Genomic DNA, 27,811 nt, shown 5'->3' with positions numbered 1-27,811 from the left:
CATAATACTGTGTGCAGGGACCACTATGGGGCATAATACTGTGTGCAGGGGCCACTATGGGGCATAATACTGTGTGCAGGGGCCACTATGGGGCATAATACTGTGTGCAGGGACCACTATGGGGCATAATACTGTGTGCAGGGGCCACTATGGGGCATAATACTGTGATTCAGGGGTCACTATGGGGCATAATACTGTGTGCAGGGGCCACTATGGGGCATAATACTGTGTGCAGGGACCACTATGGGGCATAATACTGTGTGCAGGGGCCACTATGGGACATAATACTGTGTGCAGGGGCCACTATGGGGTATAATACTGTGTGCAGGGGCCACTATGGGACATAATACTGTGTGCAGGGGCCACTATGTGGTATAATACTGTGTGCAGGGGCCACTATGGGACATAATACTGTGTGCAGGGGCCACTATGTGGTATAATACTGTGTGCAGGGGTCACTATGGGACATAATACTGTGTGCAGGGGCCACTATGTGGTATAATACTGTGTGCAGGGGCCACTATGGGACATAATACTGTGTGCAGGGGCCACTATGGGGTATAATACTGTGTGCAGGGGCCACTATGGGACATAATACTGTGTGCAGGGGCCACTATGTGGTATAATACTGTGTGCAGGGGTCACTATGGGGCATAATACTGTTTGCCATTTCCCAATTCTGTCTTCTTTGCAATCTTACAGGGTTAAATATCACTACAACCACGTCGCTGCAGGAAGCCTTTGACAAGCTGGCCCCTCGTCCTGCAGGCATTATCGATCAGCTCAGCGTGATGCCAAACACTACCGAACCTCTGAAAGTGACCGCCAGCGTCTACATTCCCTCTCACGGGCGCCTGGTTTGCGGCCGCGAAGACGGGAGTATAATTATTGTCCCCGCCACGCAGACGGCCATAGTGCAACTACTGCAAGGAGAACACATGCTGCGGAGAGGTCAGCAAATCACATAGAGTCTCCCTAATAATTGTGTGATATGTGTGATTGAAGCATGGCCCTTGTTTGTATGGAAGGGAAGTGCACGGGCCACAATCCCTAATATGTTTCTATATTTCTATTACATGGGTAGAAATTTGCAAATGCTCCAGTACATGTAACGTAAAGTATGAAGCAACTTTGCAAATAGATTTTATTAAAAACCTAACCCAGGTCGTAATGTAAGCAACAATTGTGACCCCTTCACTGCTTACAGGCCATGTGACTGATGAACATGGCATCACATGGCCTGTGAGGAGCTCTGTCCCATTCAATTGAATGGGTTGAGGTGCAGTACCAAGCACAGCCACTATACCATGTACGGCGCTGTGTTTGATAAAGGCAACAACTCTCACTGGAACACTCCAGTCTCTTCAAACAGCTGATCAGCGGGGTTCCCAAGTGTCAGACCCCAGCTGAACTTCAATTGATGAAGTGTACTAAGTATAGGCCCTTAAAGGGATCCTATCATTAAAATGCTATTTTTTTTTCTCCCAAACACGTAGGAATAGCCTTAAGAAAGACTATTCTTCTCCTACCTTTAGATGTCTTCTCCGCTCCGCTATTTGGTAGAAATCGGGGTTTTCTTCTGTATGCAAATGAGTTCTCTCGCAGCACTGGGGGCGTCCCCAATTCTATGAGAGAACTCTCCATCGTCTTCTGGAACACCCTATCTCTGTGTCTTCTTCCGGCGCTGGCTTCAAACTTCTAGGCATGCGCAATACTGTGTAAGCGGCCAGTGCCGAAGAAGATACAGGGAGAGGGCGTTCCAGAAGGAGATGGAGGCGGCGCTGGAGAGTTCTCTCGCAGCATTGGGGACGCCCCCAGTGCTGTTTGAGCGCTGAGGACCGCCCCCAGTGCTGCAAGAGAACTCATTTGCATACTTAAGAAAACTCGGATTCCTACGGAACGGTGGCGCGGAGAAAACATCTAAAGGTAGGAGAAGTATAGGCTTTCTTAAGGCTATTCCTACGTGTTAGTCAGAAAAATATGAGTATCCAATGATAGGATCCCTTTCATTATTACGTCTGGAAAGCCCCTTTAAGAAAGTCTATGGATGGCATATTCTTAGGATAGTTATTGAGGGCGGGGGGCAGGCTCCCAGCACCCCTACTCATCAGCTGTGACTTCTTCTTAGCGATGTCTACCAGTTGTGGTCCTTCTGCAGGTCTTTTAGGTGACTGGGACTGAGCTGCAATCCCTGCACAGCCACTATACAAGGTGTGGCGCTGTACCTTGTATGCGATGAAGAAGTAAACACTGTAAATGTATGAATGACACCAGTACTGCCAGAAAGTCGTCCCAAAGTTTAGTTCCTCTCTAAGGGATCTGTGTCCATAGATCTTCAGACCTCATGGTATGTGTCTCTGGTTCCTCAGGTTGGCCTCCTCATAGGACTTTACGCGGTCATCGGAACAAAGTCACCTGCCTGTTGTATCCGCACCAAGTGTCCTCACGCTACGACCAGCGCTACCTCATATCAGGAGGGGTCGACTTCTCGGTAATTGTGTGGGACATTTTCTCTGGAGAGATGAAGCATATCTTCTGTGTCCACGGGGGCGAAATAACACAACTGCTCGTCCCTCCAGACAACTGCAGCGTAAGTATCCCGTGAAATGGAAAATGCCCAGTATTGATATCTCTCCAGCAGGGACGATTTACTGCCGGCTCACGCCGAGACTGTGATACCGTGCAGGCGAAGATAAAAAAAAAAATATCACATTCTTCTGCTTTTTGGGTTATTTTGTAATACGTTGGCAGAGACTGCTATATACCATGTTGTATTTTAGTGTCTAGTATATAAAATGGCCGTACGGTAGAGGGAGAGGGATTGTACTGCCATGAAGTATCATATTCGTTGCTTAGATAGTAAAAAATAAAAAATATTTGCCTGTTTTATGCTGATAAAATACAATACAGACTTTAATTGTTATAGCCTGACAACACACTGGTGGTCAAAATCCATAGCAATGTGCACGTCCACCTAGTGAGCGGGGTGCTAGTGGACGCACATGCCCAGTTACTCTACTCACAGCCTTGTAATCCTCTGTTCACTGTGGGGCAGACAATAAAAATGGCTTCCTGCCCTGCGGTACATGATAGTATAGCTGCAGGGAAAGAAAGAAGGACAATACTGTCAGCTGCCAGAAGGGGAAGGAGACTGATTCCGTCTAGAACCCGCCCCCAGAAGGTTAGGTAGATGTTAGAAAGGATTGCTTGAAGTAAGCTCTCCCAGTAGGTGGCGCTGACTCTCCCTCCTTATTCCACCCTTGTGTCCGTGGCATACCTGGTAAATGAGGGGGGTGTATTTAGGAGAGGTATATTTAGTTATTGCAACTTGGACCTTGTTGCAAAAACAAATACCAGGCAGAGGGAGCCCACCAGACTGCAGCGCCGCCTACTGGACCCACGCCACAATGCCACACCAGGAAGTCCCTACTATTATACAGGACTTTGATATCGATTGCTACAGTCTCTTTACTACCTACCAAGTACAGTGCTGTCCATGGTATAAAGGCTGGGCTCATCCCTATTCATTTAAAGGGATCCTATCACTGGATTCCCTTTTTTTCTGACTAACATGTAGGAATAGTCTTAAGAAAGGCTATTCTTCTCCTACCTTTAGATGTCTTCTCCGCGCCGCCTCCATCTTCTTTAGGAACGACTCTCCCTGTGACTTCTTCCGTCCTGGGTTTCAATCTTCTAGGCTTCAGGTGAGTGTAAGCGGCCTTTTTCTTATGGACGCTTACATAGTAAGCTGGTGTAAGCGGCCATTTTCTTGTGGCTCGGGCATGCGCAGTCGGCTCTGCCTGAGGCCTAGAAGATTGAATCCCAGGACGGAAGAAGACACAGGGAGAGGGCGTTCTAGAAGAAGATGGAGGCGTCACTGGAGAGTTCTCTCGCAGCATTGAGGACGCCCCCAGTGCTGTTTGAGCGCTGAGGACCGCCCCCAGTGCTGTGAGAAAATTCATTTGCATACTGAAGAAAACCGGGATTTCTACCGAACGGCGACGCGGAGAAGACATCTAAAGGTAGAATAAGAATAGCCTTTCTTAAGGCTATTCCTACGTGTTAGTCAGAAAAATGATAGGATCCCTTTAAATGGGTCTGAGCAGCAAAAGAGCCATATGACCAAAGAGCGTGATGTTACTGCCTGAGAATAGGAAGTGAAGCTCTACATCCTAGTCCTGTATAATCCCTTTATCCTCTCCATTCTAGCTTCAAGGAGGAAGCAGCTCCATCATGTAGTGCTGCCACCTGGTGCATAGGAGGGACAATTACTCAGCAGGGGACGTATCACCAATCTGCAACCTGTGGCTCTTTGGCTGTTATGAAACTACAACTCCCAGCATGGTAGGAGTTGTAGTTTGATAACAAAGTCCCCGTCCTGATGTCTAATTCCGGCTAATCCGCTCCGTCTCGTCCCGTTAATTAGCGGCAGACCGCGGCTCTCCCTTCTGGTATCCATCACTGAAACCACAGCCGGGATAATGCAGTCAGCGGGATCCCGATTTGATTATCTCAGTTATTGTCTGCTATAACAAACCAAAAAAAAAATCTTAATAATTGCACTAAATAGCCTCTAATTAAACGTAAAAAGCTTTAGTTAATTGCTCATTATAGATCGCTGCGTCACAAGACGGAACGTTTCCTCTGCTGACGACTTTCATCCTTCACGGCCATAATATGAAATCCGGGATAAATACCCCCCCTCCCCCCATGTCATTTGTCACACGATAATGCATCCATCGCCACGAATTGAGCAGAAGAGGCGGCCGTTCCGGTAAAGGTCCGCCCCTCAAGACGAATAATATGACTGCAACCATGCGGCGCGCGGAAGACGGAATTCATTACTATTAGACACAATCAATGGAGAATATTTAGCGAGGAGCTAATTATTGCGCGGCTCGATAATATAATACATCAGGTATCGTGGTGAGGCATTGCGCAAATTCGGAGGCTTTAATGAACCTAAGAATCGATAGACCGAATGTACAAGCGAAAATCGGTCTGTCGTGACGAGCTGGTGTTCTCTGTTGGCAGCTGCTCTTGTGTCGGAGGAGTCTGTGTGCACTGGGGGGCGATATCGTTTACCTGGGGCTCGGTGGCTGCACTGTTTTTGCAGGACTTCGAGGGAATGTGTCCAAATTTTTTTTTTTTAAAGGGATTGTCCAGGAATTCTAGGACACTCAGGGCCGATGGGGGTGTAAAACCAAAAATCATACTCGCTCATCCCTGGTGCCCCATTGTCTTGTTCCGTATACTCACCGGCCAGAGACTCTCCACTTCTGGCCTCCAGCCATAGCAGTAGAGGGGACTGGGATTTTCCCTTAAATTTCCTATAATTCCTGGATAACCCCTTTAATGAAAATTCCTGATTTATTAATTTTTTTGAATTTTTAGGCTTTATTTTTTTTATTTATTTATTTAATGTAAGGCCAAGTTCACATCTGCGCCGGGGTTCGGCAAACGACTTTACTTTCCTCCGCTTTCAGTTTTGAAACAGTGGACATCCACGTTAGAGTCAATGGGCTATGCCCGTGTCCATGTGTAACCACTACAACTAAGCTGTCTATTGTTCTGCTCCGTCAGTGATGTAAATGTGAAGCCAGCTTTAGAAAGTTTAAACATGATAAAACCATTTTTTTTATTATTTCCCACTGTTGGTCACTAGAGGGCGCATCTTCTGTGTACTGTAACCATGCGTTTGACATGGCTACGGCAAATGGTGCCTCATATAACAGTCACAGGAGGCAGCGCCACCTACTGGATCCAGGACATACCAGGCGGCACCTGATTTTAGCCAGTCACGACTGGCGTTGGGACAGGGTTAGACCCCCATTGATTGGATACTTATGTCTAGGGTTGAGCCGATCTTGAGATTTCAGGATCGTTTTTTAAATCCGATTTTCGATCATTTTCCAGCCGATCGCGATCGTGAAATTTGCTCGATCACCGATTGGGATCCGATCTTTCCTGATCGCTCAACCCCACTCTGGGGCCACAAAACCTCTTTTATAATAGTATTTAAGGGTCTAGGTTCACTTTCCTTGGGATTTGACTTGTCCGCTGTGTGTATTACATGATATTTCTCGTATCTATAAGTGACTAATCCTCCTTGGCCTCTCCTTGCAGACACGAGTGCAGCATTGCATCTGCTCGGTGGCCAGCGATCACTCCGTCGGTCTTCTTAGCTTGAGAGAGCGAAAGTGCATCATGTTGGCCTCCCGCCATCTCTTTCCCATCCAAGTCATAAAGTGGAGACCATCGGACGACTATCTGGTGGTCGGCTGCTCAGACGGCTCCGTCTACGTCTGGCAGATGGATACCGGTAACATCCTTTCCACAAAGTACAATTACACTAGTCCACCCTTAAAATAGCGACCTGTGCTGTGGAGTCAGACGTCAATTATTCATCTATTAAAAGAGCATTTCCCCTTAAAATAAAGGAGAGAATCGGCAGGAACTGCCGCGAGGAACGCTGGTCATGTTTTATGCAGCTTTTTATGACTCCTCCATCTTTCCCTGACTCCTGAATGGCTGCCATTCCTGGTTATGGAGAGACAGCAGAGCTAAGGAGGTTGTATGGTATGACATAGCAGTTTGGGAAAGCTGGGTATACTGGTGAGTGGGGTAATTACGGTCCTACGCTAGCAATGACTGTGTTGTAGTCCTATATGATATCAGAGAAGGGGTTAAAGGGGTTGGGGGACTGTGATGTTTAGTACTAAGGCCTCTTCATTGCTTACCAATCACATTGTATAGTGGCCGTGCTTAGTATTGCAGCTCAGCACCATCCAATTCAATGGGCCTGAGCTGCAACATGGCCATGCTGACCCATCACTGACGCTCATCGAAGTGCCACAGGCTCCAAATAGGGGGGGGGTCAGGCTCTAAGGACAGGCTCTAAGGACAGGTCATCACTATATTCATCCCAGAAACCCCCTTTAATGTCTCACCCCTGGGGGTCTGCAGCAGAGGTGATAAATTCACATGGGGCTGATCACCGTCCCGGCAGCCCCATAGAAGTGAGCGGAACGTCGGTCACACAGGTCACAGAGAAGATTTAGGAGGACTTTTTGTCTCCCCCCATCCTCCTGATGACTTGAGGACCTGGCGATCGGTCCCCCCAGTGATCAGACACTTATCCCCCCCCTTTAATGGCACAATCCCTTTAAGCATTGGAAGGAACATTCCGCGGATGGATTTTCGGCTGATAGAAATGTAATAAGAGAGGTCGGCTGGTTATCTCCTGTAGTAATAGAAGGTAACACGGAGCGGCCGCTGATCTGTTAGCGATTGGTGATGTCTGACGCTTTTCTTCATCAATTGCTTTTATTGAGCTAGAACGCTTGTGTCCCACAGTACGGATCAATATGTATATGTGTGGGGCCTGACTGTGCCGGAGCCATGTAATCCCCCCCTGTAGTCGCACCTCTGCAGACTTTGTCTCAGGTTTCTCTGGCCCTAGGCAGTTTCTGTGGATAATCCCTGCAGCCAGTGACCTCATTGATATAACAGGAGGAGTATACGGCTGTATACATGTGCTATACATCTGTAATAGACAGGCTTGTCGTTACCTCTGACTTTACACCCAATATTAACATGTACCTGAAGAGATGCTCCTAAAAAATGGTAAAATATTGTCATTAAAGGGGTATTCTGATTCTTTATATTGGTGGCCTGTCCTTAGGATATGACATCATTGGCGGGTCTTATCCTATTGATAAGCCAGTTATGGGGTCCTCCATACTTGTGCATGCAGTACAGACATCACATGATCAGTCAGCGCACCCCTCAACCCCTTCGCTCAGCTGGTCAGTGGGGTGACAGGTGTCAGACCTTACAAAGATCCTAAGAATAGGCCATCAATATAGACATTTTGGAATACCCCTTTAAATGGAGTAGCGCTTCTGAACAGCCCCGTTTAGGATCCGCTAGCAAGTATCGTTAGTCCTGTAGAGCAGAAACTGGGATTTGTGGCATAAGAACTGCAGTATCAGGAATAGTCACATCTATGCATGGGGCTGAGCCGCAGGACCAGGCTCAGACACGTGTGTGAGTGGGGCTGAGCTCATATACCAGGCACAGATACATGTATGAATAGGGCTGAGCTCTTATACCAGGCACAGACACATGTATGAATGGGGCTGAGCTCTTATACTAGGCACAGACACATGTATGAATGGGGCTGAGCTCTTATACTAGGCACAGACACATGTATGAATGGGGCTGAGCTCTTATACCAGGCACAGACACATGTAAGAATGGGGCTGAGCTCTTATACTAGGCACAGGCACATGTATGAATGGGGCTGAGCTCTTATACCAGGCACAGACACATGTAAGAATGGGGCTGAGCTCTTATACTAGGCACAGACACATGTATGATTGGGGCTGAGTTCTTATACCAGGCACATGTATGATTGGGGCTGAGCTCTTATACCAGGCACATGTATGAATGGGGCTGAGCTCTTATACCAGGCACAGACACATGTATGAATGGGGCTGAGCTCTTATACCAGGCACAGACACATGTATGAATGGGGCTGAGCTCTTATACCAGGCACAGACACATGTATGAATGGGGCTGAGCTCTTATACCAGGCACAGACACATGTATGAATGGGGCTGAGCTCTTATACCAGGCACAGACACATGTATGAATGGGGCTGAGCTCTTATACTAGGCACAGACACATGTATGAATAGGGCTGAGCTCTTATACCAGGCACAGACACATGTATGAATGGGGCTGAGCTCTTATACTAGGCACAGACACATGTATGAATGGGGCTGAGCTCTTATACCAGGCACAGACACATGTAAGAATGGGGCTGAGCTCTTATACTAGGCACAGGCACATGTATGAATGGGGCTGAGCTCTTATACCAGGCACAGACACATGTAAGAATGGGGCTGAGCTCTTATACTAGGCACAGACACATGTATGATTGGGGCTGAGTTCTTATACCAGGCACATGTATGATTGGGGCTGAGCTCTTATACCAGGCACATGTATGAATGGGGCTGAGCTCTTATACCAGGCACAGACACATGTATGAATGGGGCTGAGCTCTTATACCAGGCACAGACACATGTATGAATGGGGCTGAGCTCTTATACCAGGCACAGACACATGTATGAATGGGGCTGAGCTCTTATACCAGGCACAGACACATGTATGAATGGGGCTGAGCTCTTATACTAGGCACAGACACATGTATGAATGGGGCTGAGCTCTTATACCAGGCACAGACACATGTAAGAATGGGGCTGAGCTCTTATACTAGGCACAGGCACATGTATGAATGGGGCTGAGCTCTTATACCAGGCACAGACACATGTAAGAATGGGGCTGAGCTCTTATACTAGGCACAGACACATGTATGATTGGGGCTGAGCTCTTATACCAGGCACATGTATGATTGGGGCTGAGCTCTTATACCAGGCACATGTATGAATGGGGCTGAGCTCTTATACCAGGCACATGTATGAATGGGGCTGAGCTCTTATACCAGGCACAGACACATGTATGAATGGGGCTGAGCTCTTATACCAGGCACAGACACATGTATGAATGGGGCTGAGCTCTTATACCAGGCACAGACACATGTATGAATGGGGCTGAGCTCTTATACTAGGCACAGACACATGTATGAATGGGGCTGAGCTCTTATACTAGGCACAGACACATGTATGAATGGGGCTGAGCTCTTATACCAGGCACAGACACATGTATGAATGGGGCTGAGCTCTTATACTAGGCACAGACACATGTATGATTGGGGCTGAGCTCTTATACCAGGCACATGTATGATTGGGGCTGAGCTCTTATACCAGGCACAGGCACATGTATGATTGGGGCTGAGCTCTTATACCAGGCACAAACACATGTAAGAATGGGGCTGAGCTCATATGCCAGGCACAGACACATGTATGAGTAGGGCTGAGCTCTTATACCAGGCACAGACACATGTATGAATAGGGCAGAGCTCTTATACCAGGCACAGACACATGTAAGAATGGGGCTGAGCTCTTATACTAGGCACAGACACATGTATGATTGGGGCTGAGCTCTTATACCAGGCACATGTATGATTGGGGCTGAGCTCTTATACCAGGCACATGTATGATTGGGGCTGAGCTCTTATACCAGGCACATGTATGAATGGGGCTGAGCTCTTATACCAGGCACAGACACATGTATGATTGGGGTTGAGCTCTTATACTAGGCACAGACACATGTATGATTGGGGCTGAGCTCTTATACTAGGCACAGACGCATGTATGAATAGGGCTGAGCTCTTATACTAGGCACAAACACATGTATGAATGGGGCTGAGCTCTTATACCAGGCACAGACACATGTATGATTGGGGCTGAGCTCTTATACCAGGCACAGACGCATGTATGATTGGGGCTGAGCTCTTATACCAGGCACAGACGCATGTATGAATGGAGCTGAGCTCTTATACCAGGCACAGACACATGTATGAATGGGGCTGAGCTCTTATACTAGGCACAGACACATGTATGATTGGGGCTGAGCTCTTATACCAGGCACAGACACATGTATGAATGGGGCTGAGCTCTTATACCAGGCACAGACACATGTATGAATGGGGCTGAGCTCTTATACCAGGCCCAGACACGTGTGATTGGGGCTGAGCTCTTATACCAGGCACAGACACATGTATGAATGGGGCTGAGCTCTTATACTAGGCACAGACACATGTATGATTGGGGCTGAGCTCTTATAACAGGCACAGACACATGTATGATTGGGGCTGAGCTCTTATACCAGGCACAGACACATGTATGATTGGGGCTGAGCTCTTATACCAGGCACAGACGCATGTATGATTGGGGCTGAGCTCTTATACTAGGCACAGACGCATGTATGATTGGGGCTGAGCTCTTATACTAGGCACAGACACATGTATGAATGGGGCTGAGCTCTTATACCAGGCCCAGACACGTGTGATTGGGGCTGAGCTCTTATACCAGGCACAGACACATGTATGAATGGGGCTGAGCTCTTATACTAGGCACAGACACATGTATGATTGGGGCTGAGCTCTTATACCAGGCACAGACACATGTAAGAATGGGGCTGAGCTCTTATACCAGGCACAGACACATGTATGAATGGGGCTGAGCTCTTATACTAGGCACAGACACATGTATGAATGGGGCTGAGCTCTTATACCAGGCACAGACACATGTAAGAATGGGGCTGAGCTCTTATACTAGGCACAGGCACATGTATGAATGGGGCTGAGCTCTTATACCAGGCACAGACACATGTAAGAATGGGGCTGAGCTCTTATACTAGGCACAGACACATGTATGATTGGGGCTGAGCTCTTATACCAGGCACATGTATGATTGGGGCTGAGCTCTTATACCAGGCACATGTATGAATGGGGCTGAGCTCTTATACCAGGCACATGTATGAATGGGGCTGAGCTCTTATACCAGGCACAGACACATGTATGAATGGGGCTGAGCTCTTATACCAGGCACAGACACATGTATGAATGGGGCTGAGCTCTTATACCAGGCACAGACACATGTATGAATGGGGCTGAGCTCTTATACTAGGCACAGACACATGTATGAATGGGGCTGAGCTCTTATACCAGGCACAGACACATGTATGAATGGGGCTGAGCTCTTATACTAGGCACAGACACATGTATGAATGGGGCTGAGCTCTTATACCAGGCACAGACACATGTATGATTGGGGCTGAGCTCTTATACCAGGCACATGTATGATTGGGGCTGAGCTCTTATACCAGGCACAGGCACATGTATGATTGGGGCTGAGCTCTTATACCAGGCACAAACACATGTAAGAATGGGGCTGAGCTCATATGCCAGGCACAGACACATGTATGAGTAGGGCTGAGCTCTTATACCAGGCACAGACACATGTATGAATAGGGCAGAGCTCTTATACCAGGCACAGACACATGTATGAATGGGGCAGAGCTCTTATACCAGGCACAGACACATGTAAGAATGGGGCTGAGCTCTTATACTAGGCACAGACACATGTATGATTGGGGCTGAGCTCTTATACCAGGCACATGTATGATTGGGGCTGAGCTCTTATACCAGGCACATGTATGATTGGGGCTGAGCTCTTATACCAGGCACAGGCACATGTATGAATGGGGCTGAGCTCTTATACCAGGCACAGACACATGTATGATTGGGGTTGAGCTCTTATACTAGGCACAGACACATGTATGATTGGGGCTGAGCTCTTATACTAGGCACAGACGCATGTATGAATAGGGCTGAGCTCTTATACTAGGCACAAACACATGTATGAATGGGGCTGAGCTCTTATACCAGGCACAGACACATGTATGATTGGGGCTGAGCTCTTATACCAGGCACAGACGCATGTATGATTGGGGCTGAGCTCTTATACCAGGCACAGACGCATGTATGAATGGAGCTGAGCTCTTATACCAGGCACAGACACGTGTGATTGGGGCTGAGCTCTTATACCAGGCACAGACACATGTATGAATGGGGCTGAGCTCTTATACTAGGCACAGACACATGTATGAATGGGGCTGAGCTCTTATACCAGGCACAGACACATGTAAGAATGGGGCTGAGCTCTTATACTAGGCACAGGCACATGTATGAATGGGGCTGAGCTCTTATACCAGGCACAGACACATGTAAGAATGGGGCTGAGCTCTTATACTAGGCACATGTATGATTGGGGCTGAGCTCTTATACCAGGCACATGTATGATTGGGGCTGAGCTCTTATACCAGGCACATGTATGAATGGGGCTGAGCTCTTATACCAGGCACAGACACATGTATGAATGGGGCTGAGCTCTTATACTAGGCACAGACACATGTATGATTGGGGCTGAGCTCTTATACCAGGCACAGACACATGTATGATTGGGGCTGAGCTCTTATACCAGGCACAGACGCATGTATGATTGGGGCTGAGCTCTTATACTAGGCACAGACGCATGTATGAATGGGGCTGAGCTCTTATACGAGGCACAGGAACATGTATGAATGGGACTGAGCTCTTATACCAGGCACAGACACATGTATGAATGGGACTGACCTCTTACACTTGGCACAGACAGGTATGAATGGCACTGAACTCCAGGACCAGGCACTGCCTTTCGTTCCCCATACATCACAATACTGTCCCCCCCTCCCTATTAACCCAGTGGTCACAGCCCTTATTTCCCCTGTAGTCATAGCAGTTCATTCCCCAATTACTTCCAGCAGGGCTTCCTCCCCTTTCCCCATAGTCACAGCAGTGTCTCCCCTTCTCTTAGCACTTTCATTTTTTTTTTATCTGTGTGCATTTTTTCTTAGTATTTTTTCAGTAAAAATCTGACTAAATGGCTGAAACTTGTGAACTTGAATAATGGGGTTCAGTACGGGGTTCTTCCATAGTCTGCTGTAATCACTGGGATGGGGGAGGGGGCACTTACCTGTCTACTGATCTAGATGGGAGTCTTTGTAATACTGGGTCACTAGCAAGCCTCCAGCATTCTGCTCTATTAAAGGAATGGGTCACCCTCTACACGCCCCACCACGGTATTAGGGGTTCTAAGCCACCCCTTTAAGATAGGGCCACTATTCTTCTTCCGCCCTCCAGCCTCTGCGGCAAATAACAAGGACTTGTACGAGTTTTCCTTTTTAATAAAGCGGTGGCTCTGGCTATCACACCGCCATGTGTTCCACTTCTTTGAAGGTTGATCAAGACCCTACAGGGGATCTTAGATACACTTCAATGTGTGTCTTTAGATTGTCTTGCAATCAAAATTAAATTAGGTAATGCCCCCCGCGGGTTTCTCTGATAGAATGACAGGCGGCCTGAGAGCCCGCAGCTTTAGCGCTGATTCCACTATTGATACATCCAGAGCCAATTACAGCAACGATTTTCTCAAACAAGCTTAGTCGCTCCTCACTGCTGAGGGGTTGCGGATACCTCCTGGCTCGACTGCAAAGGAGGCAGGGGTCGGAGGTCAGAGCAAAGCAAACGCAGCTCGAAAGGTGCGCGGCTTATCTTCATCCGAAAGCGATCCGGATAGATGTCATGCCTGGCAAACTACAGCATTAATGGTGGATTTAGAAGAAAAATCTACAAATTTTTCTTCTTCGTTTGCATAGTACTTGATTGACCAAAATACTCTGCTGTCACATATTAACTGCTTAAAGAGAAGTTTGTACCACCCCTACCAACTCCAGTCCATTGCATACTTTAATAGGCGGCACTCCACTGATTTTGGCACAGTTGGAATTTTTTCTCTAGCCCTCACCGTTCCTGAGCAATCTGCATAGTTAGTTTTAGTGCCTGTTCAGGCTAACTGAACTCCCTAATGACAAGTGGGTGGTGTCAGGCAGGAACAGGCAAGGGCACATGACTCAGGCATCCAATCAGAGACAGACAGTGACTCAGGGCTCCAATTAGAGACAGACAATGTAACAACTTGGAGTCACACCCCCTTGCCTGCTCCTGCTTTACACCACCCACTTGACATTGGGGAGTCTAGTTAGCCTACCAGGTATTGAAAATAGTTTGCTGACTTGCTCAGGAATGGTGGGGGCTAGAGAAAAAATTCCAACTGTGTCGAAATCAGTGATGAGTGGCCTATCAAAGGATGAAAGGAGCTTGAGGTGATAAAAGGTCCTCTTTAAGGGGGTGCTCCGTTTTGATCAATCTCTACTTGTTAGATAGGTCCCTTGACAATAAGTTGATCACAGTGTCCCACCAATCAGCAGAATCTGTGGGGAAAACTGATAGAAAGTGTTCGGTTTCCCTGCAGCGCCTCCGCAGGGGAATTGAAGTATTACACAGTGTCCAATCAAACCAATAAGTGTAATGCAGCACAGGACAGGTCCTCTAGTGAGACTTGTAACTACTCTCTGGCCAAGAGACGGGGATTCTGACAGAGGACCACCCTCTAATAACTCAAAATTTCGTTATTTGGGTTTATAAAAAATGTTTTTTTCTAAATTCTACAAATCCCTACGATCTTGTGGCAACAAACACGGGGAGAACATACAAACTCCTTGCAGATGGTTTTATGCACTTGGCGGGCTTTGAACACCAGGACTCCATTGCTGCAAGGCTGCAGTGCTAACCACTGAGCCACCGTGTGGCCCCCATAGTTAGAAGTTCTTGAAAGAGTCCAGTCCATAAGATTTGTTAGGACACATCCAGGTCTAAACAATGGGGGTCCTCGGCTGTATTTACCGATCCTGCTTTTATCTCTGTGAAGGTGCGCTGGATCGTTGTGTGATGGGCATCACGGCCGTCGAGATACTCAATGCATGTGACGAAGCCGTTCCTGCCGCTGTAGACGCGCTCAGTCATTCAGCCGTGAACTTAAAGCAGGCCATGACCAGACGCAGCCTGGCAGCCTTAAAGACTGTAGCACATCACAAACTGCAGACCCTCGCAACCAACCTTCTGGCCTCTGAAGCATCAGACAAGGTAAGTGACTCTGCTCAGGACTTGTGTCTGTTGTATGTCCCAGACAGCTCTAGCCCATAGACTATACCTATAGTCACACTCTTTATTGTGGTCAACTCATTGCACATAACCTCTTTAAAGGTTAGATAATCGATGGATGACACTAGGACCCCCACCATTCTCATGGGGTCCCCAGGTCTCTCTTTGTGAATAGAGTAGTGCTTCTGCATTATCATTCCTCTGTTCTCTTATGTTGGACTTACAGTGAAAGGCACAGATGCCCTAAAAGGTGGGGGGGGCTTGTTTCTTACTGCAAACAGGGAAGGGGGAGCTCCTGCTGTAGACGGGATGGGAGGTTGAGCCTTCTGCTGAAGACAGGATGGGGGGAGGCTCCTGCTGCAGACAGGACAGAGAGGGGAGGCTCCTACTGCAGACAGGACAGAGGTGGGGAGCCTCCTACTGCATGCAGAACAGGGTGGGAGGCACCTGCTGCAGACAGGACAAAGGAGCAGGCTCCTGCTGCAGACAGGACAGAAGGGTAAGGCTCCTGCTGTAGAAAGGACAGGGGGAGAGGCTCCTGCTGCAGACAGGACAGAGGGGGGAGGCTCCTGCTGCAGACAGGACAGGGTGGGAGGCTCCTGCTGCAGACAGGACAGAAGGGGAAGGCTCCTGTTGTAGAAAGGACAGGTGGAGAGGCTCCTGCTGCAGCCAGGACAGAGGGGGGGAGGTTCCTGCTGCATACAGGACAGAGGTGGGGAGCCTCCTACTGCAGGCAGAACAGGGTGGGAGGCTCCTTCTGCAGACAGGTCAGAAGGGTAAGGCTCCTGCTGTAGAAAGGACAGGGGGAGAGGCTCCTGCTGCAGACAGTTGTCTTATAGCCAGACAGAGGACAGATAAGAGGAGGACTGATGATCTGGCTGAGCTTCTGGGGCACACAGAGAAGATTATTTTATGTGTTTCTCATTTTTAATTGTAAGTAAGCGTTCCCCTGCAGGGAGGAAGGGGGATGTTTTTTTGGGTTTTTTTTACCTTCTTTGAACAGCTCAGTTCCGCCAGTATTTGCATCTGATTGGTTGTTGTGACATCTGTAATTCTCCTCCCTTTCTTGTGCAGTGGATGCTGGGAGTTGTAGTGCAGCCATTAGCTGCTGTGCCAGACTTTTCATTCCTTCGGGTTTTCTCCAAGTCATACTTTTATTCACAGCGTGAAGACAATTGTACTTGCTTTTCGTTCCTTTGTTCTGTCCAGATAGCTTTCTCTCCTTTTACGTTGTGTTCTCATTTATACTCTGTGCTGGGAATATATACCCGGTGGGGGTCTCATCTGCCGGCGCGCTTCAAGTACATAGGGGTTATACTGCACGAAAAACCAAGGAGACAGGGTGGTCAGCAGCCAAGGGCAGCCGGAAGCTTTCCAAACACTGAAGAAAAATGACTTCCCTTGTGAATTGGTCAAGTGTGTTATTTTAGGATTTTTTTTTTTTTTTTTTTTCAATGTATTTTTTTGGATTTTACCAGTAGATCAGTGTTTTAACTGTTATGGCGCCTGAGCTGTGATCCAAGACAATCCCTTTAAAAAAAAAAATAAAAAAAATAAAAATTAAATATATATATACACACACACACACACACACACACGCACAGTAGCAGGAGGACCCGGCTTCGCACGGGTATATTACATTTTATGTTTGTGTAGTGGCCTCATAAGAATTGTCCAATTTTGCACTGGTGTATTTTGTATGTGGTTTGTGTGTATGTCCATAAGCGTCATGTGATTATGTGTATCTCATTTTGGATATCAGTGAAAAACCTGTGATCAGTTGTTATGGATACCTGGAGTAAAGCTGTATCTAATCCTTCCCCGTGTAGTACTGTGTTTAGACGCACGTATCTAATCCTTGTTGGTGTGGTACTGTGTTCAGATGCGCGTATCTAATCCTCCAGCGTGTGGTACTGTATGGTGAGACGCGTATCTAATTCTCTGGCGTGTGGTACTGTGTGCAGACACACGTATCTAATCCTGCCCTGTGTGGTATTATGTGAAGAGGCGTGTGTCTAATCCTGTGGAACCGTGTATAGACTGATGTATCTAATCCTACGGCATGTTGTACTGTGTGCAGATGCGTGTATCCAATCCCCTGGCGTGTGGTACTGTGTGCAGACGCACGTATCTAATTCTACGGCATGTTGTACTGCGTGCAGACGCATGTATCCAATCCTTTGGCATGTGGTACTGTGTGCAGATGCATGTATCCAATCCCCCGGCATAGGGTACTGTGTGCAGACACACGTATCTAATCCTCTGGTGTGTGGGACTGTGTGCAGACGTGTGTATCTAATCCTCTGGCATGTGATACTGTGTGCTGATCTGTGTATCTAATCCTCTGATGCGTGTATCTCAGTTTGGATATCAGTGTTGTATTGTGCATGTGGACTGACCGTGTGTATTGCAGTTGGAATATAAGTGAAAGACTTGCAGGTTTGTATTGGCTAAGGGGGGGGGGGGGGGCATTGTGTTTGGAATGCTGTATCTCAGCAATGGTACGTCCGAGTGAGTCGGAGTCTCGTCTTAAACCTCCCCGGATACCTGAAGTATCTCTGTACCAAATTTGGTGAAGATCGGTCCAGTCGTTTGGTTTGCAATAGAGAACAGACAGAAATTCATTTTTATATTATAGAGAGATTATATTATTATTATTATTATTATTATTATTATTATTATTATTATTATTATTATTATTATTATTATTATTCAGAATATTAATTAGCTTAGTGGCCAGAGTGAAAACTGCTAGATTTTTATATAATTGATATTATAAATATTAGCTATAATAATAATATTATGTAGTTAACCCCCCCAGTTCTGGCGACTAGCAGGAGATGTCACGTACCCCGGCACTGCTGGCGCGTCACGCCGCGGTAATTGTAGTCCAGCTTAGTAGGAAAACAATTACAGAGGAGAGAAAGCTTAAGACGATGAATCTGCCGGGGAGATAATCACTTTATGAAAAATGTATAGCGTTGGGATCATTAGGAAGTCTCCTCACCGCCCCCCTGCCTGGAGACCGCACCTGAGGAGGAGGATTCAACTCCTGGTGATAGGACGTCACATCAGGATGATGGGGGGGGGGGGGGGGAGGGGGACACATACGTCCTCCATCGCTCCCTACTGAACACGTGTGCAGACTGTTATGTTTTATGTAGCAGAGCTGGGTTTGTTGCATCAGGAGGAATACGGAAATCTTTTGCGTCATCGATACCGGTAGGAACAAAAAGTTGAAGTAAAATAGGATTCTGACCCTTTAAAAGCACAAGTCCCCTGTGTGGTTCTAGTTAAAGGGGTTTTCCAGGCCTCCTTAGGACAGGTTGGAGATCAGCAGGGGCCTGGCACCCTGCCCCCCTGCGGATCAGCTCTCTACAAATGCTTCTTTTGCTTTACAGGCCTTGTGACCTTATATTCAACGGTTGCACGGCCTGTTCACAGCTCAGTCCCATTCAAGTCAATGTACTGAGCTGCAATGCCAAGCTCAACCACTATGTGATGTACAGTATTATGCTTTTTTTTCGGTGAAGCGGCCACAGCACTTATCCGAATGCTGCAGTCTCTTCAAACGGCTGATCGGTGAGGGTGTCAGACCTTCAAGGGATGACCTATCTTTAGAACAGGTCATCAATCTAATAAATCTGGAAAACCCCTTTAATTGTTAAGCTTCTGCCTGTCTGCAGTGACTGTGTGAGGGATGTTCTTCCATTTCGTCTTAGGAACAGAAGAATGGCCCTAGGCCTTACAGCAGGGACGCCTGGGACTCCCACCAATAATCTAGTTGATAGGACCGTAGCATTCATTTGAGCACTGACCACGAAGCACAGTGTTTGTGCTTGGTATTGCAGTTCAGCCCCATCCCCTTGAATGGGACTCAGCTGCTATGTCATGTGACCAAAGAACGTGACGTTACAAGTCTTAAAAAGTTGATGGATACAACAGGTCATCAATATAAGTCCTGGAAAACCCCCTTTAACACATTTCCAGGAGGAGTAATAGAGGGACAGGACAATGTAGAGTTCTAAGATAAGATAATTCAGCATTGTGACATGGGAAATCCAATAATTTACTAATGTGAACGGCGTGTTGGGCTCTGCTACGTGACATGTACGCTCGCTTCCTTCTTTTCACCTCCTTAGAATGGAGTATTTTGGTCCAGTAATACAATAATTCCCGCAGGTGCTGCCTTTCCCGGCACAGTTTGAGCGCAGCGCTCCTGTCCTGTCTCACCGATGAATAATTTACTGCTGCGATTCTCCTATTACCAGGCGGAAGGAAGGAGCGACCAGGACAACATCTTGTGCTCTTCCTTGTTGAGCGCAGGAAAGTTGTCGGCTCTGTTTCTTTCAAGGAGCTGGAGATTAACCCTGCCCTCCCCAGGAGATATATGTGCTGTATACGGTTATGTAAGGTCCTCCAGGTAGGAGGTGAGAGATGTCAGCACAGTGGCGGGCTACTGGGGGCATGTGTGTGTCATATCTGTATCCGGGGGACTGAGTAGACCCCGAGACCTAATATATTGATGATCTATCCATAGGATAGATCAGGGGTAGGGAACCTTCGGCTCTCCAGCTGCTGTGAAACTACAACTCCCAGCATGCTCCATTCACTTCCATGGGAGTTCCCAGAACAGCAGAGCCAGTATGCATGCTGGGAGTTGTAGTTTTACAACAGCTGGAGAGACGTACGTTCCCTACCCCTGCGATAGATCATTAGTATGTGAATCCTTGGGATTTGGTTGAAGAGGCTGCGACTTCTTTACTGAAGTGTAAGCACAGCGCCGTACGTTGTATTTGGCGGTGCTCAGTATTGCAACTCAGCCCCGTTTCCTTGATTGGGACTGAGCTTGTTGTACTTTGCGACGTCATGTCCCAGGGAAGAGGCAAGCGGCGAGGTCCTGGATGTGAGACCCCCCCCCCCCCCCCCTTGATCACATATAAGGATAGGCCATCAGTATGTACGTCGTCCTTGGAACGGATCAGAAGGCCTCAAAGATGTAAATGCATCATGGAGCGCACTCCTATATCGCTCCGTCTGCAAATCCGGCCCCACATCGGAATAACGAGTGTCCCCCTCTTCATTTATTGAAGTCACCATTCGCATGGCTATGGGGACCTTATATGACCGTGTGCATGCCTTATAGTTTCTACAGGTCTGGTGTCAATTTTCTATTCATTTCTTACTATATCTTTATGGCACTCAGAATTTAGTTTTTTGGGGGTTTTTTTATACAAATTTTCTGCATAGACATAGGTATGAATGATGACATATGGGCTACTTCCAGTCACCACTAGAGGGAGCTTTGGAACATACCAGATACTGAGTGATTGTTGAATTTAAAGGGGTTATTCAAGACCCAATGTCCTATACAAAGGAAAGGCCATCAGCATCGTCTGACACCTGGACCCTGCACTGATCAGCTGATTTGGTTGCTGGGAGCTGTATATGACGCATAGCCTTACTTAGGGGGGGCTGTATACAGCGTCATACAGTGTAGCTCTGTCCCCTTGAAGTAGAATAGGGGCAGCCAAGTCAGTTGTTCAGTGCGTGGTCTGGTTGTGGGATTGGTCATCAGAATCAATTATGTCAGAGTCTCAAACAATCCTTTAATATGTGAGGAGTCTGCAGTAAACTGCCCCTAGTGGTTGATATAGGTAAGTGATCGCAGCAGGACTTAGAAAAAAAATCCATCTTGCCGCCGATTCTGCATGACAAATTCAGCTCTGCTTCAGTACACCTAGGACTTCAGGTACCATCCTCGCGCACACAAAATACCGATGATGAATTCATCTTCGCCACCCCTGTACCCTTTTTCGTTTTTTACATAGGACTACTGGGATAGTTCTCGTGCATGGAAAACCAATGACCGCTTCAGCTCTGCTACATCTGTGCTCATCGTCTCGTTCATAGACTAGTAACCAGTGACACATTCTGTAGTCTTTTTTTTTTCTCCCCCCCCCCCCAAAAAAAAAAAAAAAACCCAAAAAAACAAAAATTGCCACTTGTTAAAAGAACTAATACACAAAAAAAAGGAAAAAAAATGACACCTATACAGTCGCGCTATATTTCGTCAACGCTGTTATCCCTGTGTTTGTTCCGCACACAGCTCGGTGATAAAACCTTTCATCTAATGAACTTTCTTCAAAAAACCCAAATGAGCGTAGCAGCGGCGGCGCGGAGCGAGAGGATGTCGGTCTTTTTGCCTCCTTGTCTTTCGTTGAGCAGAGTCAGAGCCGCGCTGACCTTTTCCTCTGTTCTCTCCACGTTGGGCTGATTGACTTGATCTTTCTTGCCCTATGGTCATGGGCCTGGATTGGCTTTTCCTGCGCTCTTTGTGTTCCTTTTATTTATTTTTTTCACATCTGTGTTGTTTGTTACTCTGGATTGATTTGCTGACGCCGCGCCGGACCGGAATAATACGCTTTGGATTGAGTGTTACAGCACAAGTCCTCTTCATTTACATTATGATGAGAGTGCAGATCCTACAGCCATTGTCATGTTGTAGGAAAAGAACCTGTCAGTTTATTTATACATTGCCAGGAGGAATAACAGAGGGCCAACACAATACAAAATTGTAAGAAAAGATTCATGAGGAACATTAACACAGTTTTTATAGTTATTATATACTAGCCTCTGCTTGCGACTTTGTCTGCGTGTTGTTGGCGATGATCAGCTTATATTTAGCCACTTGCTGCTGTCGATGTTCTGCCTGCTCCGGTGTTTCGGCTCTGTTACATCTCTGCATATGTACAGCATGCCCAGCTGTATCTACATTTCTGCATATGGACAGCATACCCAGCTGTGCTGCATCTCTGCCTAAACTCTGCTACATCTCTGCTTAAGCTCTGCTACATCTGGCAATTTGGATGAAAGGGGTTTTCTTATGTCAGTGCCTGAGCATCTTGTGTGTTATAGATGGCTGAACGGATTTGGATGAAATTTGGCACAGTTCTCACCCCCCATCAGAGCCTGTACCCCACATTCTCCCCTCTGACTCACACAGTCTATACCCCATATACCCCTCTTGCCCACTTCCAGCCTGCATGTTCTCTTCTCTCCTCACTTTCCATTAGACTCCATTCTCAGCAGCATCCACACTGTCCGTTTCAATACTATATAGCTCCGCCTAACAAATAGTGTGTACCTCGCCCACACAATAGCTTGATCCTATCCTAGGACCTTTGATGACATCATCAAGGGTCCTTTAGTCTAGTATGTACTTAAATTCGTTCCTACCGGTTGTGAAGCCATGTCATTTACCGGGATAAAAAGTAGCCTATGTGTTAATCGAGGTTACAATCTATTAGGTGCCGAATTTCATCCAAATCTGTTAAGCCGTATTTTTTTTTTTTTTTTTTTTTTTGGGAGATTGTGAGCCCCATATAGGGATCACAATGTACATTTTATTTCCCTATCAGTATGTCTTTGTGGAATGGGAGGAAATCCATGCAAACACGGGGAGAACATACAAACTCCTTACAGATGTTGTTCCTGGCGGGATTCGAACCCAGGACTCCAGCGCTGCAAGGCTGCAGTGCTAACCCCTGAGCCACCGTGTTGCCCCCGTTCAGCCATTTTTGTGTGAAAGAGGAACAAACATCTGAACACACAAACTTTCCCATCTGTAATATTAGTAGGATACTACCTCTACAATGTATCCTATAGAATGGTGATCAATATCTTACATGGGTTACAATTTATCTGCACCTTACAGAGCTATACCTGGTCGCCCGGGGCAAAGTGTGGGTGTGCTGCACCTTCTACCATCCCCCAAGTACACCCTCTAAATTGACAAACCTATAGACATACAGGGGGAAAAAAAAATATTCATTGCACTCTCTGTTTCATTGCAGCTAAAAGTAAAAAAGTTCATTTTATTTCTCCTTAATCTACACTCAGCCCCATCTGACAGAAGAAAACCCAGAAATGTAGATATTTTTGCAAATTTGATAAAAAAGAAATCTCACCTGGCCATAAGTATTCGGAGCCTTTGCTCAGTATTGAGTATTTGGGTCTTCTTGGGAATGATGCAATAAGTTTTTCCCATCTGGATTTGGGGATCCTCTGCCATTCTTCCTTGGATCCTCTCCAGTTCCGTCAGGTTGGATGGTGAACGTTGGTGGACGCCATCTTCAGGTCTCTCCAGAGATGCTCCATTGGGTTGTGGTCAGGGCTCAAGTCAGGAATGGTCACAGAGTTCCCCTGAAGCCGCTCCTTTGTTATGTTAGCTGTGTGCTTAGGGTCATTGTCTTCTTGGAAGGTGAACCTTCGGCCCAGTCTGAGGTCCAGAGCACTCTGGGAGAGGTTTTCTTCCAGGATATCTCTGTACTTGGCCGCATCCATCTTTCCTTCAGTTACAACCAGTCGTCCTGTCCCTGTCCCATAGCCTGATCTTTCCATTACCATGTGTCACTGTTGGGATTGTATTGGGCAGGTGATGAGCAGGGCCTGGTTTTCTCCACACATACCACATAGAATGAACGCCAAAAAGTTCAATCTTCGTTTCATCAGACCAGAGAATCTTATTTCTCGTAGTCCAGGAGTCCTTCATGTGTTTCTTGGCTTTCCTATGTCTTGCACTGAGGAGAGGCTTCCTTCGGCCCCTCTGCCATAAAGCCCTGACTGGTGGAGGCTGCAGTGATAGGTGACTTTGTAGAACTTTCTTCCATCTCCCTACTGCATCTCTGGAGCTCGGCCACAGTCATCTTTGGATTCTTCTTTACCTCTCTCACCAAGGCTCTTCTCCCACCATTGCTCAGTTTGTCTGGACGGTCAGGTCTAGGAAGAGTTCTGGTCGTCCCAAATGTCTTCCATGTAAGGATTATGGAGGTCACTGTGCTCTTAGGAGCCTTGAGTGCTGCAGAAATTCTTCTGTATCCTTGGCCAGATCTTTGCCTTGCCACAATCCTGTCTCTGAGCTCCTTGGACAGTTCCTTTGACCTCATGACTCCCATTTGCTCTGACATGCGCTGTGAGGTCTCATATAGACAGGTCTGCGCCTTTCCTAATCAAGTCCAATCAGTTTAATTATACAAAGCCGGACTCCAATGAAGGAGCAGAATCATCTCAAGGAGGATCAGAAGGAAATGGACAGCATGTGAGTTACAGTAAAGGCTCGGAATACTTATGACCAGGTGATATTTCAGTTTTTATTTTTTAATAAATTTGCAAATATATCTACATTTCTGTTTTTTTCTGTCACGATTGGGCTGAGTGTACAGTAATGAGAAATAAAATGGCCGCAATGAAACAGAGTGAAAAATGTAAAGGGGTCTGAAGACTTTCCGCCCCCCTGTAACTCCTAATCCTTGTATGTCTGACACCCCGAACAACGTATCTTATCTGCAGGTAATAACAAAGCTCCGCTAAACTCTCACTTTTACACTTTGCTCAGTCTTTGTTTCCCAGTTTAGCTTTGTTATTATCTGCTGACTCGGTACATTGTATAGGAATACATTGTGAGACTACACCGCGCTCACCAGCAGGGGGCAGCAGATATCTGCTGTTTCTCACTCACTAGTGATATATACCTTTGTAGACCAGACATTTTCCTTCGCCTTTTTGGATCATTACGCCCATAACACTTTCTACACCTCTCCGGGCTTTCTGTTGTGCGACCTCGTGTTACTGCGCACGTACAAGTCACCACCGAGAAGACCCCGTATAATATCACGAGAAGGGAGCGAATAATACTATAATAAAACATCAAGTCATGGCCCGGACGGAAGTCCCAGAATCCCTAAAGTTGTAGAAAAATATCAGTATGTCATTTCATGATAATGGTTATTATTTATACCAGGGGCACCGCTGCCATGAAGTATTGCCCCCCCTGCAATTCTGTCAGATAATACTCGTGTTCTTCCAGACAATGATTACAAGCACAAACTCTTTGGTAATATCTTCATTTATTTTGCTTGCAATGAAAAAACACAAAAGAGAATGAAAAAAAGTCAAATCATTGATCATTTTACACAAAACTCCGAAACTGGGCCGGACAGAAGTATTGGCGCCCTCAGCCTAATACTTGGTAGCACAACCTTTAGACACAATAACTGCGCACAACCGCTTCCGCTAATCAGCAATGAGTTTCTTACAAGGCTCTGCTGGAATCTTAGACCATTCTTCTTTGGCAAACTGCTCGCGGTCCCCCCTGAGATGTGAAGGGGGCCTTCTCCAAACTGCCACCAAGAGATCTCTCCCCCTCCCACAGGTGTTCTATGGGATTCAGGGCTGGACTCATTGCTGCCACTTTACAAGTCTCCAGGGCTTTCTCTCACCACCATTTTCTAGTGCTGACCTGAAGTGTGTTTTGGGTCCTTGTCCTGCTGGAAGAGCCCTGACCTCTGAGGGAGACCCAGCTTTCTCACACTGGGCCCTACATTATGCTGCACAATGTGTTGGTCGTCTTCAGACCTCATAATGCCATGCACACGGTCAAGCAGTCTAGTGCCCGAGGCAGCAAAGCAACCCCAAAACATCAGGGACCCTCCGCCATGTCTGACTGTAGGGGGCGTCTTCTTTTCTTTGAAGGCCTCTTTTTTTTTCCTGTAAACTCTATGTTGAGGCCTTTTCCTACTTTTGTCTCATCTGACCAGAGAACATTCTTCCAGAACGGTTTTGGCTTTCTCAGGTAAGTTTTGGCAAACTCCAGCCTGGCTTTTTTCTGTCTCTGGGTAAGAAGTGGGGTCTTCCTGGGTCTCCTACCATACAATCCCTTCTCATTCAGACGCTGACACTGGATAGTACGGGGTGACACTGTTGTACCCTCGGACTGCAGGGCAGCTTGAACTTGTTTGGATGTTAGTCGAGGTTCTTTATCCACCATCCGCACAATCTTGCGTTGAAATCTCTCGTCAATTTTTCTTTTTCGTCCACATCTAGGGAGGTTAGCCACAGTGCCATGGGCTTTACACTTCTTGATGACACTGCGCACAGTAGACACAGGAACATTCAGGTCTTTAGAGATGGACTTGTAGCCTTGAGATTGCTCATGCTTCCTCACAATTTTGCTTCTCAAGTCCTCAGACAGTTCTTTGGTCTTCTTTCTTTTCTCCATGCTCAATGTGGTCACACAAGGACACAGGACAGAGGTGGAGTCAACTTTAATCCATTTCAACTGGCTGCAAGTGTGATTTAGTTATTGCCACCACCTGTTAGGTGCCTCAGGTAAGTAACAGGTGCTGTTAATTAAACAAATTAGAGAAGCATCACATGATTTTTCAGTGTCAATACTTTTCTCCACCCCCTTTTTATGTTTGGTGTGGAATTATATCCAATTTGGCTCTCTGACAATTCTTTTTGTGGTTTTCCATTGAAGACAAATTAAATGAAGATAATACCAAAGAATTTGTGATTGCAATCATTTTCTGGAAGAAACTGAGTATTATCTGACAGAATTGCAGGGGTGCCAATACTTTTGGCCAACGCTGTATATTGGCATTACACACAGCTATATACACTACACACACAGATATATATATATTATGCACATACGTTACACACACATACCTACATATTATAGACACATTTACACTTTACACATGTTATATACATTATGCACGTACATGCACATTGCACACCCAGTTGCACATATATACACACTACACATGTATAGTTAGACACATAAATACACATTATGCACACACATATACATTACACACAGATATATGCATTATACACATACATTATACCCACAAGCTTATATATTACACCCACATACATACATATATCATTCACATACATTACACTCACATAAATGTGCTTTATACATACATTGCACCATATATTATGCATATACAGTGCCCACACGTACATTATATACATATAATCAAATGATCAGTCCTTTTGACATACAATCTGCCCTCTCCTTCTACCACATGTCTTTGGGGAGAGTCACTAGGCCCCATACACATAAGACTGTCGGCCAGTTGATCCTATCGATAGGTTTTTCATCCGTACTCTATGGGGGACATTTCAGCTGCACCTTTGAGATTTGCGGGTTAGTGTGGGGGCGCCGCCGCCTTCCTGACCTGAAGAGCCATCAAATCCTTGTGATATCCACATAAGTGACAACCCAGAGCCCCTTGTTTTACAACATCCCATTCATTCCCCCCATTTCCTTAGGGTTACCATTGTTGATGTCACGGCCCTCAGGCTCTGTGCACACTTGGCCTGTAACTTGGTAGATTTTGCCGAGTATTTTGTTGTTTTCGCACACTTTCCCCGGTACGTTTCGGTCACCAGCAGTTCTTGGGTTGTTGCACATCATAATTGGCGTAAGATGAATGGACTGAGCGAG

General features: G+C 46.6%; 1 protein-coding gene across 4 annotated transcripts in view; it reads left to right on the top strand.

Annotated features, from left to right (window-relative positions):
* WDR7 (WD repeat domain 7) overlaps positions 1-27,811 on the top strand; it is a 237,946-nt gene that overhangs the window by 22,729 nt on the left and 187,406 nt on the right. For all 4 annotated transcript variants that reach the window (XM_075268327.1, XM_075268317.1, XM_075268308.1 and 1 more), the window contains 4 exons: positions 703-951; positions 2,370-2,590; positions 6,127-6,322; positions 15,278-15,492. In XM_075268327.1, the coding sequence (XP_075124428.1) occupies positions 703-951; positions 2,370-2,590; positions 6,127-6,322; positions 15,278-15,492 (881 nt within the window). The remainder of the gene's footprint in view (positions 1-702; positions 952-2,369; positions 2,591-6,126; positions 6,323-15,277; positions 15,493-27,811) is intronic.

The sequence above is a fragment of the Leptodactylus fuscus genome, chromosome 1, assembly GCF_031893055.1.
Source record: "Leptodactylus fuscus isolate aLepFus1 chromosome 1, aLepFus1.hap2, whole genome shotgun sequence".
Taxonomy (NCBI): domain Eukaryota; kingdom Metazoa; phylum Chordata; class Amphibia; order Anura; family Leptodactylidae; genus Leptodactylus; species Leptodactylus fuscus.
The sequence above is the reverse complement of the archived record's forward strand: the minus strand, read 5'-3'. Positions and strand labels throughout refer to the sequence as shown.